The sequence below is a fragment of the Merops nubicus genome, unplaced genomic scaffold (genome assembly GCF_000691845.1).
Source record: "Merops nubicus isolate BGI_N331 unplaced genomic scaffold, ASM69184v1 scaffold22374, whole genome shotgun sequence".
Taxonomy (NCBI): Eukaryota; Metazoa; Chordata; class Aves; order Coraciiformes; family Meropidae; genus Merops; species Merops nubicus.
The window spans coordinates 25,853-41,379 of NW_008603888.1; the positions used below are offsets into that span (position 1 = coordinate 25,853).

Genomic DNA, 15,527 nt, shown 5'->3' on the forward strand with positions numbered 1-15,527 from the left:
CTGATCTGTAAGGTTCTGATTAAGTTTTCTAGCTATCAGACAGAGTTAATTTTGAAGTTGGGAAGTGATGAAGGTAGTAATTCCTCTTCTCCTCACCCCTCCTCCAACTTTTTGCAATTTTAGCGTTTGTAAAAATTGGGTTTTGTCATTCTAGTGAAAATCTGTAATTACGACTGTTGTCTGCCTTTTAAGGAAAAGATGTTTCAACTGACACTTTGGTAATTACCAAATTGGTAATTTGGTACTGCAGTCAGCACAACAAACATTATGGTTGTACATACATTGGTAAGTAAAGGATATGCCCAGTGCAAACTGGGAATAAAGTCAAACAAGGGAATAAAATAGGCTGATGTGGAAATCGTATCAAATGTTCTTGGCAAATTGCAATGTATGCAGCAGCCACTGCATGTTATTCAGAGCCATTAATAGGGACAGTGAAACAAGCCTGCTGTACAGGTGCTATATTTTGATTTAATAAATAGTCTGTACAGTATCAAACCATATAAAAATTTTAAAAACCACAATGAGAATTATTGTATTTTAAAAAAATTATATTGTAAATAGTCTATAATTAGGCCCAAACCACCATTAAAAAAGGTATGAAATATGCAATTTTTCAAGTGGAAACAAGGGGCACAAGAAGGGTTCCATAAGGGTTAATAAGAGTTGCTTTGTGATTTCTGTTTCCAGTATCTTCGTATACCTGGTAACCACACAGACCTCAGAGCAGTTCTCTTCATACAAGTAGGACATGAGCTAAAAGTATCATCACTCATTTCAGTAGGGAAGATGGGCTGCAACAAGGAGTAAAAGGCTATTTTAAGAGACAAATGTACAGTACAGTCTATTTATGTAAATACTTGGAAAATGCAGGAATAAAAGTGTTTTCTAACCACAGAGCTGTGAAAGTAGTGAGCCATATGGATCTATAATATACAGCAGAATATTTTGAAATTCTAAACCTTCTTGAAAGGAAATGGTTGTAAAGGTCTGCATCTAGAACAAGAGAAGTATATATTTTCAAAATTACTAAAATTAATATAACTTACTATTTTTAAAAGGCAGTAATCCTTTGCACTTATTTCTCCTGAAGCATAGAGCGAGGAACTGATCATTAAAGGCAATATAAATGGTAGGCAAGATGAAACAGATGGTTGTAACATAATTCTTGAGTCTTAACTGGCACTTAACACTAACTCTACTTTCAAACTGACAAATATGATAAGACATCTATGTTGACATACATGTGGTGCACTTAACTACTTTTATTTAACTGAGGTATTAAAATTGTCTTGAAAAGCAGACATCTAAAGAGAAAATGGTATGAGGAAGAGTAGTCACTGTTTGCAGTTTTCAATGATTAGTAGGTTGTTTTTTTACTTCCGATATCCTTAACTTATTTCCATGCAAAGTCTTTGTCTCACTCCTCCATTTGATAGATAGCTTGGAAGATGGGAGGAAATCCACCATTTTTCAGCAAGAATTAGTTATGAAGACTTGTTTTTCTTTTTAACTGAAGTATAATAAGCTAAAAGTGTGTGCATTCCACACACTGCTTATAGTACACTTTTAATATATACACTGTCATTGTACACAGGCATCTTGTATATACACTGATACCACCTTCCCTAGGAAATTAAAAGTCAATAGATAATGAACCTTGTGCTGTATCTTCTCTTCCTCTAACATATATTTCACAGGGAATCTCTTCCATCACCCTGTCTTCTATGACTTGCTCGGGACAGTCGTGCGCTTGTTTGAAGGTGTAACTACTTTTCTTGAATGTGCTATTAAATGTTTTCATTGGCTGAGGCTGCGCAAAATCATTGCGAAAGGGAAGTTCCATGGAGCTGAGGTTTGTCCTGCTTTGTTTTATATTAGAGGCCTGGGAGCCACAGTGGTGGTCATGAATGCACCTGGAAGCTGTTGAAGGGCGTCTCATTTTCTGATAGTTTTCAAGTTCTTCTGATAAATCCGCCAATTCTGCAGAAATTTCTTTGTCCCTTAGTGAAAACAGTTCATAATGTGGAGGATCAAATACTTCCTGGAAGCCGGTTTTATTGAAAGCAGTCTTGCAAGCCATAACCTTTTTGCGAGGCTGCTTTACTTGTACTAGAATTGAAATGATGAGAAGAACTAAAACAATCCCTGATGTGATGCCAATGATTGTTCCATGAGTTTTGGTGATTTGTTCAAACAGTCCAGTTTTTTTCTTCTCTGCAAAGAAAAAAGAGCATTATGATATGGCTTTTATTATTTACCACACTTTTGATCATGTATTAAAAACAAAGCAAGTTGTATTATGACTGTCATGGAAGTGCCATGTTAATGAAATGACTTAATGGTACTGGGGACTAGACCTGTATGTCACTGGGATTTATCATACTGCATTTGTTCAGCAAGTCTAATTCCCTGTCTGCATTAGTGGCTACCATATGATAGTTCAGTGGCAGGTGGAACTCTGCAGCCAGTGCATGCTGACTCGGCTGGGATGTGGCTTCAATCCTGAACCTATAACTGATCACCTCATACTCCAAAGTCCCTGAGTTAAATAGGCTTAAATTAACCTTAAATAGCTTAAATACAGCTACAGATGACGCTTCTCTTACCAGGATTTGCTCCTGCTAGTAACATTGCCACTGATGTCAGTAGACAGAAAGCTAGATTTAAAATTATCTAGTTTATCTTTAAAAGGGAAATATTATCATATTGATGATGTAAGAATGACCGTACTGCTTGTTTTCACATCTCTTTGGAAATTTAATGACTGTCTATTGTGTAAGTCTGTTACACCCATGTCAGCACAGGGAGCTTTAGCATAGATATATTCCAGTTTTAACTCTAGCAATCAAGTCAGTTGGAAAAATAAAGTTGGATGGGGGCAACCAACCAACCCAAATCATATGGCACTTTTGGCTAGTACTTCATATGAAAACACACAAGATGGCAGCATGAGAACAAGATGGTTTTCCATACTTAAATACTTATTTCAAGATTAAAATTTTCCAATTGAATTTCTGTTCTGTACAGGTACTTGTCCTAGGGGACCAAAATAATTCTACACTGAAGGACTTCATACTGTAGAAGAAAATGTAGCCTAAATGTTGCATACTATTTTCGGGTAACTGGCTTCTGACATTGGATGTGTTATGTGCTTAAGTCCTCCGCACACAGTATGTGGAGAAAAGTTATACACCATCACATGCTGTTTAAAACAATCCCTACACTAAACAGACTCCCATGGAACTGGCTAGTAAGAAGTTATGTCTGAAGTACTGCTCTACTTCACAACTTAGACTGTTTACTGTGAGTTACGTTTATACCTTTTACGTGAAGAAGAGTATCTCCCCTTGTCCTGTCTAACTTAGATCTTAGTGCTACCAGACGTTGTAGGAGGTATGAATTTCGGTGCTATGGCAGTTCTGTTATCTGCATCTAGGTTTCTTAATTCTTGGAAGATGCTCAAAGTTGTGTTGTCTTCTCCAGTCTCTTAAAAGAAGTTGCACGCAACTGACTTTTCTCCCAATTTTTGTCACTGGGCTTAGCCATAAGGTAGGTCACTGTGTTCAGACTTGACTAGCTATTAATATGGACTAATGAGAGCTCTGGGCATCTGCAGGAAATGAGTGCAATTGTGAGAAGCATCCCTGGTAAGGCTACATATTGCTCATTTGGTTGCATCAGTCTCCCTTCAGTCTGCCTTAGCTGGCAATATGGATTTAATCTTCAGCTGTGTCTTAATTATCTGTTGTGCAAGTATTAGAGCAGAATTTGGTTTGTATTCAACATAAAACATTGTAGGTTATTCAGCAATGGATACAGCAATTTACAAATACTGGGAAAAATACGTTGCAATATGGTTTTCATGTAATTCACTCTTTTAATGCTGCTGTATGTGAATGAAGTGTGAGTTCCAGGCAAGATTCTAGAAAGCAGCTGGTAAAGATGGTAGAGAGATGTAGAAATTGCATTTAAGAGGGCATGTTGAATATTATCAAAGCTAAGGATTACTTAGAGGAAGATTACTTTTATACTGAAAACTTGAGTTACGGGTCAGTTCTGTTAGCTGAAAGCTTCCATAATATACCTTGTATTAGAGTATTTTAATAGTGATTTTTTTTTTTCCCAAAATGCAATTTCAAAGCAGTTTTGAAACTATTTACTAAAAAATAAGCAGGATTTGTGTGCTGAAAAGCTATTTTATTTCAAATTTTTCTGTAAAGACGGTTTTGACCCTCCATGCAGGTCAGTTTCTCTTTGAAATGGAGTACATATTTAAATCTTTCTTGAGTTTTCTCTTCAGATCTATTTATGCCACTCTGTCAAAAAAAATCAAGCTCAGTTTTTTGTTTGTTTGTTTTGTTTTGTTTTGTTTTGTTTTGTTTTGTTTTGTTTTGTTTTGTTTTCAAGGAAAACTGTTCATCTTAAACTCATTTTGTTCCAAGTCTGAAAATTCAGGTTAATGTATTTGTGCTTTAGCAGAATGTTAGCTCAAATAATGAGTTTTTTTCTGCAAAACCTGATGCTGAAACAAGTCTTTACTGTAGTTGTGATGGTTTAAACAATACTCCCCTGCCTCATCTTCTAGAAGCAGTGATTACGTCATTATGGAAGTTGTATCCATATGAACCAATGACTTCTTGCTTCCTAACAATTCTTCCTTTCTCAGACCCCATGCAGCAGTTGCATTTACTCTGAGATCGTCTGTGATTAACAACTTAAAACATGTTGTAAACTTGTTTTTGTCTTTGAAGATTGTTGCTATTATTTCAGCCCAGAGAAAGGCTTCTTGTACTTGAAGGCCTGCCTGTCTTTTTCCAGCTCTATATTTCTTCTAAAAAAGGGAGTACCTCTCTCTGCAATCCTTGCTGCATTTAAAGTTCAGAAATGGATAGGATGCAACCTGGCAAATACTAAATTATATTTCCTATTAAGTTGACATACTTTTAAAATTGTATATGCTGAAGAGGAAAAAAATTTAATTATGAAGTAGTAAGATCAATATTCAGGATGTGTACATGTCTCCTGACTTTAAAATCTGGAAGACCTTCCAGAGATTATCAGAATAGCTGTCTTCAGCATATTTCCAGAAAAAATATTTAATTACTTCCTTGAAAGGCAAACTGACCAGCATAGCCCATAAAGGCTACACTTCGCACTATAGTCACCTCTGCAGTGATTTTCATCCCAAGGGTATGCACAGTTCTGAATGCCATTGCAGACTAAAGAATTATTGATGCACATGTTGCTATGGCAGAAGTAAGTGTTGCCTGAGCAGGGAGCTGCAGGAGAGAAGAGAGAAAATATTAGGATTTTTCAGTAATTGATGCATTGCAGTAAAACTAGTAGATTGCTGTTATTTTTTAAACATGCATTTTAAACACGCATTCTTATTTTTTGTTTCAAATACGAATCACTTTTCTTGCACATCACTAATTATCAGATGATTTACCTCTCTTCATGTGGCTGCTTTCAGGTGTATTACCAATGCTACAGAAAAATTCTTGCTCAAAATATGTATCGGTCACACAAGGCAGATAATGGAAGAAGGCTTTTAATACTTGTCTTTAAAAATTTAATACTTAAAAATCGCATGCTTACTGTCAATTATATATTTATTTGGTCCGCTGTGCATCTGTTATGTAGATGTTATGAAGCAGATTCTGAACATCTGCATTTTAAAGCCCATTAATATCTTAAGGCAAATCAGATTTCAGCTTGTGGAGGGCTGTTTCAGTAATTGCAAGAGATCTCAGTAACTTGAGGCATCCAAGTCATCCCTGCTTATGAATCAAAGCTCTTATATCCTCCTATTACAGCTAATGCAGGGATTGAGAGGGTACAGTTTAGCTTTTCATCTATCTGTCTATATATAGTTAGAAATTTGAAGGAATAAATTAACTAGAAAGTTGCCCTGAAGATTTTGTTTCCATAAATGTTTATCTCCTTGACATTAGAAAAATATATTTTAAAAAAGTGATAATTCTTTTCAGGATGTTGTATAATATACATAGGGAATGAATTCAGGACACTGGACAAGAAATGGATTTTTCCCTTCCTCTGTCTAATTATTGTGGTATTTTTATGATGGAAATGTGTATTATTAGTGGAGTCAGTTATATATTAAACAGCAAAGATGTGTGATAGACATTTTACTATTTGATTTCATAGAAAGAATTTTATTTATTAATATTTTTTGTTATTGAAGGCCAACCAGCTGGAAAGCAGTTCTGTAGAGAAACACTTGAAAATACTGGTAGAGAAAAAGTGGAACACAGGCAGTGATGTACCCTTGTAGCAAAAAAAAAAAAAAAAAAGCCAGCAGCATCCTGAGCTGCTTTAGAAATGGCATTGCCACCAAGTCAAGGGAAGTGATGCCTCCCCTCTGCTCAGCACTTGCCAAACCACATCTGAAGTACTATGCTGTGTCGGTGTCACCAGTACAAGAGAGATATGGAGGGATCCAGGGATACAGCATGGAGATAAGGACTTGGAGCATCTGACATGACTGGTGTGGGTTGTTCTGAGTGGCTGTGGAACGTCCTTGGAGACGTTCAGCAGCTGACTGCATATGGTCCTGGGAAACCTGCTCTCCTTGATCCTCTCTAACCAGAGAGACTTCCTAGCTAGGCTTCTAAATCAACAACTTTTTTTCAAGAATGTCTTATGCCTGATTTGTTTCAAGGGCCAAACCATTTTTCAGTGGGACATAATTTGGTGAAAAGTGATTGGGTGTGGTTTTCTTCAGTTCAGCCATGCAACTACCTGATATCAAACAGTTTCCTAGGTTCAGACTTAACTATGTCTTCAACTGTTTCACCAACTGCTACTGTTTATGAAAGAAAATAGAGAGTAACCTGGTTGTTTTTTGTCAGTGTGCCATACTATGACCTGCAATGTATCAAGAGTGGATGCTAAGGCCATTCATATCGTTCATGGTTGAAGGCACAATGTAAGTGTTATTCTCTACGCACTGTATGAAATCGTGATACATTGTCCAAAATTAGGCTGCAATTAAATTCCAAAGGGATTCACACCTTCTCCCTGAAGGACTAAAAGATAATAGGCAAAAACTTACACAAGAGTCTCCATCTAAATATGAAAACAAGTATCTCAGACAACCTAAAGCACTTAATAGAAACAGGAAGATGTAGTCAACATTTCTACCCATTATACACACATAATGGGAGAAAGACTATTAGCTAGAAATGATCAGGATGCACACTACAAAACAAAAGCTCTTGGCCTTATTAGCACATGTGGGCAGAAAATGGGGGTAGTTTTTTCCTTCTGAATTTGGGAAGAAAGATTGTGCAAGCTTTACTTTATAAAGGACAAACAGGATCACTGTTTCAAGGTAATAATTTTAAAAGGCTACAAATGTAATAGGTGACAGTATGTACTGAAATATTTCTGACTGTGAGATAAAGGAGCATTTATGAAATTCATGTCCAGAGTGGCTGTCATGGATCCATGTATATCTGCTGGCATTTCAATATGGTTCTGTTTGGAGGCACAGAGGAATAATTATGATGTAAGACACATTCCCTTTCTTATTTCCCTGAACAGGGGATTTTTTTTCCATCTTTCTGTCATTTTGGATGGTGCATTCTGCTGCTGCTTCTCCATCTGCCAGTACAACATCTATTTTACATTCCTGTGTAATCTCTTTAACATTTTTTCAGGATGGCTTTTGTTCACAAGTTCATAAAGACAGGACCAATAGACTTCATTTTCCTTTTGTTTGTTATTTGGGCAGTACTAAGTCTAAAAGTCACCATGATTGATCAGTTCCAGTCCAGGACTTCAAGGACATTGCTAGACTCTTCTCATAACAGCTGTGTAAGACAGGTGAAATATTTACAGTGTTCTTTGTATCTAGCATTATTCATGTATTGAACCAAGCCAGAAATCAAATACATTGATTTTTAACATTGCTGTTAGCTGAATTACTTAGTGAAATCTGCAAGCAGCACTAGGTGTGTGTTAGGTGACTGTCATGCACAATTAGTTAATTTATGTAAATCTTTTCAGAAATACTGTTTTCATGGTTGGCTTCACATAATTACAAATCATTAGTAAGGTAGAAGAGAAAAACAGCTTAACTATCTCAAAATAAGATAAGCATGGATTAATTTTCTTCAGTTAGAAAAATTTCTTATCACTAGATTATTTAAAAATACACAGACATTTCTCAGACACATACTTTTCAATTACTCTATCCAAGAAAGACAGTATTTCGACTTAGAAGACAAATAAGAATAACCACCTACTTTGCAGATATTCTGCTAATGACTTGTGCTTTGTTCAAAATCGCAAGTTTGGAAAGTTATCTAGCTTTAGGAATAGTTACTGTTCTAACCTCTTGCACTCCAAAAAAAAAAAACCAAAACAAAACACCAAAAAACCAAAAAACCACTCCAGTATTTATAACATAAATAGCTCATTTCCCTGGCAAAGTTGATAGCATTTTATAGAATGAAAGCTGGAAACACTTGCACTATTACTAATATTATTAACTGTATTGAAATAAAAGCTACTGGAAAAGTAGTTATCAATTTTGCAAGTTGTGCTTAAAACTGACATTTACTGAAATTCACAATATCTAAAGTTTACTAAATGCCTACTGTAGGTTAAATAACAGACTAATTTGAAACATGCAGTTGTTTATTGCTACCATGTATGTAAAGTAACCAAAAAGCAACTTCTCTTCCCAGTCTTTGTTACTTTAGAAAGATTGTTTTACAGAAAGTGACTTTTCTCCTGTGTTGAACTTTACAGTTTTATGGAACAGAGTATAAAAATCTACTTGTCACCTGAACTTTTTTGCAAAGTGGTTACCGGCATCCCTTTCAAGACTGGCAAGAGAGCTGTTAGTTCTGTTAAAGTTATTTCCTTGATGGCAAATCTTATTCTTCAAGCAGAACTTTTTGAAAACCTTAAGTAAAGTACAAGCATAGGTCTGATTTCCTGAAGTGGCAGGTATGTTTTATTCAGTTCTGTCCATGTATCTCAGATCTGCTCTGCTGTTCTAAACTTAGTCTACTTTAGTCCTGTAGATTTTACTTGTTTTTAGGTTCTGCAATGTAGACAATATCGTCCTTTGTAAATACATAAGGCAACAAAGTTCCATTGAGTTCAGAGAGAAAGCACTTAGGAGAAATCTCACAAAAAGCATACTTTCAAGAACCATCTTAATTTACAATGAGAATATTTCCCCGGCTATGGAAACAAAACAGACATCCAGATTGCATATATAGCTCTGGGTTTAATATACCCTTTGTAAACAAAGTTTGATTTAACTGCTTATCCACAGTCACGCAACACAACTGGGCTTTGCTGAGGGAGAGTCTGTTGGGATCGTTCAGAGCCACGTGCGCCTGAGAAGGAGGTAGCACCTTATGTGTAGTTGGAGTGGGTAAAGTACCGGATCTGAAATTGAAGGTGGAGCTCTAGATAGGAAGAAGATCCAGACTCCACAGGGTCACACATTTTCTAGCCTTCTGAACATCCAGTGTGGGCTTGAGAAGAGCCTGTTGCGGTGTCTGTTGAGGGAACTGGAAGATGGGGACTAGTGGGAGAGCACTCTTCAGTCCCATTGCTGACTTTAAATCTGTGCGCATTTGTAGAAATCACTGTGAGAAGTACGTGGCCTAGGTCTGAATTATTATGGAATTCAAAATAAAATAAATCTCTTAAGAATGGAGGAAAGTCTTTCTTCAGTACCTGTGCTTGTAACTGTCATAAAGCACATATTTAATTTACCTGCTGGTATATGAAGGAAGAAAACAACCTTTGTGTGTTCCTGCTGCATAATATATAGCTGATGGTTTTTCCTAAAATACCTGAAGTACTCTGACACCAGGAGAAGAGGAACTTTAAAATCTACTTACGATCCACAAATGAAGTGAACAGCATTCTGAATCTGCTTAATCTGCTGCCTTCATCTGCCCACATTCGAACCACGCCTGTCCCAGTCTGCAGCGTGACGTCGTTCGCTACGGTGCTGCAAAACTTTGCCTTCAGATTTTCAATAGAACTACTTCCATCATATACAGCGACAAAGTTTCTTTTACATTCATTTGAATGCTCCATTTGATAGTCAAGAAATCGCAAATAAATCTGTAGGAAGAGAGATATTAATGTCTCTAGGAAAAGTAATACAGAGAAGACAGTTTTCTTTCTTAGAAGATCTTGAATAAGGTGTTTTGTCCCCCTGCATGTGTGTAACTCCCAATTCACAACACTTAAATTTATGTTTTCTTATTAAATGTCAGTGAAGAGTATTCGAAACTTCTCTGGAGTACCTGTTTCCCTTCTCCTCCCCTTCCTGAAACAATCTTTACTTAATAATTCACTCTGACATAGTTGTGTTCACCTTGGGGAAAAACGGAAAAAGCAACACATTTGAGGAAAGCTCGAAGCTATTCTGCTAAATGTGCAGTCTGTTAAGGGTAGAAGAGATACAAGAAACACATAAATGCACTGAAATAATGTTAATGGTATTTTGACTGTTCTCTTGTTTCTTTTTAATTAATCAAAACAATGTGAAAATATAAAGCAGGGCATTGAGTCAAAAAAAGTAGTGAAAATAAGGAAATTAAAATGTCTTCCTTCAGAATAAAGCTATTCAAAGCAGGAGAAAAGTAAGCTGGCTATCTAGGAAGATTAATAAATTTAACCCAATCCTAATTCCTCTGAAACCAGAAATCTAATCCAAAGGCAGCATATATGTTAAAACATATGCATCAAGGGAATTAAAAGACCGAGATGGGGTTTGAAAAGTAAGCAAATAATTTATTTTGCTGGAGAAGGAAACATGTAAGATTGTAGTTCAGTTAGAATTACATGAAAAGATCATAGCACTTTTTAGTATCTTGAATGATTGTATTGGAATTCTCAAAATTCTAATGTGTTGATCAGGTATGTATCTAAATCACCTAAGAATGCCACAAAGTTCACCTTTAAACTTCAAAAATTCTTTAGATAGCCATTATTTTGACAGAGGTCTCTCCATGTGGAAGCTGAGGTCTCCCCTAGGGGAGAAGAGGTGGCCCATCCTCTATGACAGTGTGTTCCTCAGATGAGCTTGGGTCTAGACTATATGTGTTTTGAGTACAGTTTACAGCTATGTCTCTGGCTGATACTATGGATGCTAAAGACCTTTTGCACAGTGCAGTTCTTCACGCATCTGCCTAATGGTAAGAATCTTACACTCGTTTAGTTTGTGCAGCAGGGAAGGCAGGGCAGATGTATACCATGCTTACTACTACTACATTACCTATTTTTTCTGCCCTTTTGCCGTATCTTGCTTTAAAATCTGTTAGTGCCAAAGCCTTTTCAGACTGCACTGGAAAGAATTCAGTAAATCAAAACTAACCACCGTTGTGGGGGGAAAAGAACCATTTACATACATACATTTGACAGGCTCTATTGAAAACTTGGTAAAAGGCAGGCAAAGTGTGTGACACTTGCACACCCTGGCTCTTCCTTTCCAGCATTTTCCAGAGGCACATTGCCAGTGCTATCTTCCATTGTGTATTCTGTGAAAAGGTGCAACCTGTGCCATATCTCATGCTTCATCTCACTGTTTTGTGATTTTCAGTATATATACTTTGTGAACTTTTTTTTTTTCTTTTCTTCCTACTGTCATTCTTAGATTTACTGCTGGAAATTCTCAGCTACATCAAGAGCCTGTCTCCCATAGACATTTCACAAACATGGGTGTGAGCTGTAAGTGCAGTATTTTGGCTGAGAGATGGTATTTTCATTTAATGATTTGCTTTATATATGTGCTGTGAAATTATAATGGAAGCTAAAAATAAATGAGCATACTTCTAGTGGAGCTATTCTGTGAATGAAACCAAAGGAATAATTCCATTAAAAGAGCTCAGCTCTGCAAAAGCTCCTTCTGGTTAGTGCTAGGCAAGTAAATGTAAAAGGTCCTCACTCTTCAATTATTTTGATTATTCTAGTAATTTTCTGAAATCTGGAGGTAATTTATTAAATATCCACTATGCAGATTTTAAAAGTCCTTTCAGTGCAATAGTTGTGTCTGTTTTAAGAATTCACTTTTATTACAAAATCAAGTTGAGGAAATTAAAAATGTATACGCTTATGTTTCTCCAGAGACTGCACCATATCAGATCTAATGGATTTTATCATTATAGTTCTGCCAGAATTGAAGCTTGAGAAACCACTGTCAGAATACTAAGAATTATTTTTCTGTAATGTTTTAACTCAATAATTTAGGATGATGATCTAATCTCAGGTCTGACCCAACTATAACTCTGCCTTCTGGCAACATCCAATAATTCATTAAAATACTTAAGCGTAAGACCTGGTGCACTCAAGTGGCAATGTAGAAAGAAAATGGTTTTATTATTGTTTCTGGAAGAACTGCTACTATTACTTAGATTAGTATAGGGCTCTCGGGACTTGAGTCACTTCCTCAAAGGCTCAAATATATTAATGGAGTTTAAGTTTCTTTTCTTGTATGCTGGTTACCATCTTTTAGGTTGCTGGTTTAGAACTTATTTGGAAGCTGGTTTAGTTAACTGTTAGAAGTGTGTAAGAAGGCATAGGGTAGATTTGTCATCTTGGCAGCTGCTGCTTTAAAAATACATTTTACGTATGTGCAAGCAGTACTAAGTGCTTTACTGTACGTAGAGAAGCAAATTTACAGATGTGTGTGCTACATGGAGAAAAAATATTTTTCAATGCAACTTTTAAGTAATTACATAGCTGTTGCTTTTTTTTTTTTTTTTTTAAAACAGCCTACAGCTATTGTATTTTGGAATTATGAATAGGATTTTATCCTTCTTTCTATCCAACAATAAAGCTCATGGTTTTGTTTTTTGTTGGTTTTTTTAATGAGCAGAAGATAGCAGTTTCTAGTTATGCTGGCACAATAAATATAGGCAGCTAACACTGATTTTTGGCTGGAGTAGCTAATAAGTCTCAGTAGAGTTTGGGCAGAAAAGCTCTAGCAAATTTTTTGTGGTACTTTAAGAGGGTGTGATCCTGTAACTAAGTGAGAAAAACAATGAGTGATAATTTCTCAGCTGTTTCCAGGTAGAAACTTTTACTTTAGCTCAGACTGCTGCTGAAAGTCAGTGTTAAGGTCCTGGATTGTGAATTATACTGAGGAGGAGCAGGTATGTGTTCTGTCGACTTTGAACAGAACCAAATTCTCCAACAGAACCACTCGAGGCAAAATTTTAAACCACGGCTGCAAAATTTAGTGGCATTTATCAAAGCTGTTAGTGAGCATTTTTGCCTGTGGTCTTCTGATGAAACCAAAGTCTGAGTCAAATGCCCTTGAAAATTATTGCTTAAACAGTTTTCACAGTTATTTTGTATTTTAAGTTTCAAATAAGAGGAAGACAACACTGTGGACTTAATATATAAAACTAATTTCAGAAACTGGCTTCTATGTGGGTTTCCTAAGCCACTGATATATAATTCATTTCAGTGAAAGTGAGACATTATGCAGATCACAGCTAGTGACTATTACCTGTTAATAATGACTTTGAAACCCATTATATGCTGAATAATGTGAATGAAACCCACCTTAGCATTTGGAGTAGCTTTAATTGTCCATATGCAGTCAACTGCTTGTCCTGGTTTTGTTTTTCCTTCTTGTTCTACTTGACTGGAACGTACTATTCCATCAGCTCCTGAGAGCTCAAACTGGCAGTCTAGGGAGAAAATATGCCTTGCTGTCAAATGCAATATGATATTAATTTAAAATTTCATGTATAAAGAAATTGTTACTGTAATACTAGACCTGGGATGGGATTTAAAATACCTCCTAGGTAAGTGAAGTCAGGATCTGTAATAGAAAGAAGTCATGAATCACAGGGGCTATCAGAGCTTGAGAATCCCTTCAAGGTTTAGTATAATCTGAAGATTATGTCCATTTTTCATTATGTCACAATAAAAATTGCCAGAAAGTTTACTCAATCAGTTGGAGGATACAGAGACAAAATTGCTTTAAATGATAACATTATTCCACAAAGATTGACCTTATCTGAATAAAGTAATTCTATACTGACAGCTCAGATTTCTAGCATAATACCAAAAATTACTATTCAGTATTTTATTCCTATGTTACATTTCTGAACTATGCCAGTTTTCACTGAAATCATTGGAGCTCCTCAAGAGTACAGGGGATCTTTCAGGGTCCATCATCTTTACCATATTTCTGTGTGCCTAGTTCTGAACAACTTGAACTGGAGTAGCTTAGTAGAATATATAAACACTTTGAAACTGCTATTAATAAAGAATGTAAAGGACTAAAGATACTTTCTCCTTGGGGCCCATGCCTCTTCTGTGAGTCCTGGTAGCACAGTTCTAGATGTTTATGAAGACAGAATTTCACCTTGACTGCTTCTCTATCTCCTCTCTTCTTAATGCAACGTATAGGTAGTGTACATATCTGTAGTATATACTGTGTATATACTATAGTGAAGTAAGAATATGCTTATTTGTAATGGTTAACTGATGGTATTTTGCTAGGACTAGGGCTTGGCTAAAAATAAGTCTGTAATGGGCTTGGATATCCAAGGCTTACGTTTCAGTGATCAAGTTAGTGGATCCTCACAAATTAGCACAGAAGCTCGAAAGACGTACCCATTCACAGCTGTGGCACAGAAAATCACCACAGAAATCATGCAAATCAAAGTGTGTGTATGTGTTTGAAATGTTAATCTATGCAAAGAAAGCACCAGTTCATGCAAAAGTGCATGTCTGTTTTGTACAACTCTTCTCCAAATGAAAATCCAAATGAAAAAAGAATTTGGCTCCTTTGGTCATGCCCTATCTTTTTTTCTGTACAGGGAGTTTATCTCTTCCCCTAAGATGCTTTAGTCCAGTACAGTTAAGAAAATGTGGGTTTTGCCCTTCTCTGTTTTAGTTACCTACAGCGAAATATGTGGTAATTCTATGACATTTTTAACCTTTGTGAGTGGATTTATTTATTTTTTTTAAATTACGTGGGGGCGTATGTGCAAGTCCTCTTCCATTTTTACAGTCACAGAATATTTCACCATGCTCCGTGTAAACGCAGAGGGAAGAAAAGGAAAGAAAAATATCAGTCCTTCAACTGCTGCAACCTGTTGTGAAAATAATACACATCTTATGTATATTTGAAGTTCCAATCTGGAACTAAGCTAAGTTTGTTTTGAAAGTGTTGTTAATGAAAAGGCTTTGGAAATGGACTTGTACCATACGTATGAAAACATTTTTGCACATCATTTGCAGTGGACTGGTCACCATGTTAACCTGAAGAGTTTCCAAGTCTACATCCCTAGCAAGGTACACAGTTCTATAAGCAGTGACATATAATCATGTATTGTGTTTCCATGTGCTGTAGGGGTAAGGACCAGTTTACTAAAGATGACATTAAAATTATGCTTGTGTATACATTTATAGTAGTGGTAGAGCTGATATTTGTATATTGTCTTTTGTCCCAAAGGACAACAAAATGCTTATAAGTATAGTGTGTGTGTGTGTAAATATATATA

General features: G+C 36.1%; 1 protein-coding gene across 1 annotated transcript; it reads right to left on the reverse strand.

Annotated features, from left to right (window-relative positions):
* Window positions 1-1,250: 1,250 nt before the first annotated feature.
* On the reverse strand, window positions 1,251-13,844 carry NETO2 (neuropilin (NRP) and tolloid (TLL)-like 2; the record flags this gene model as incomplete). Its single annotated transcript, XM_008938841.1, has 5 exons — window positions 1,251-2,217; window positions 5,169-5,282; window positions 9,894-10,122; window positions 13,573-13,700; window positions 13,790-13,844. Coding segments are annotated over 5 exons (1,107 nt in total), but the record flags the coding sequence as incomplete, so codon positions are not given.
* Window positions 13,845-15,527: the final 1,683 nt, after the last annotated feature.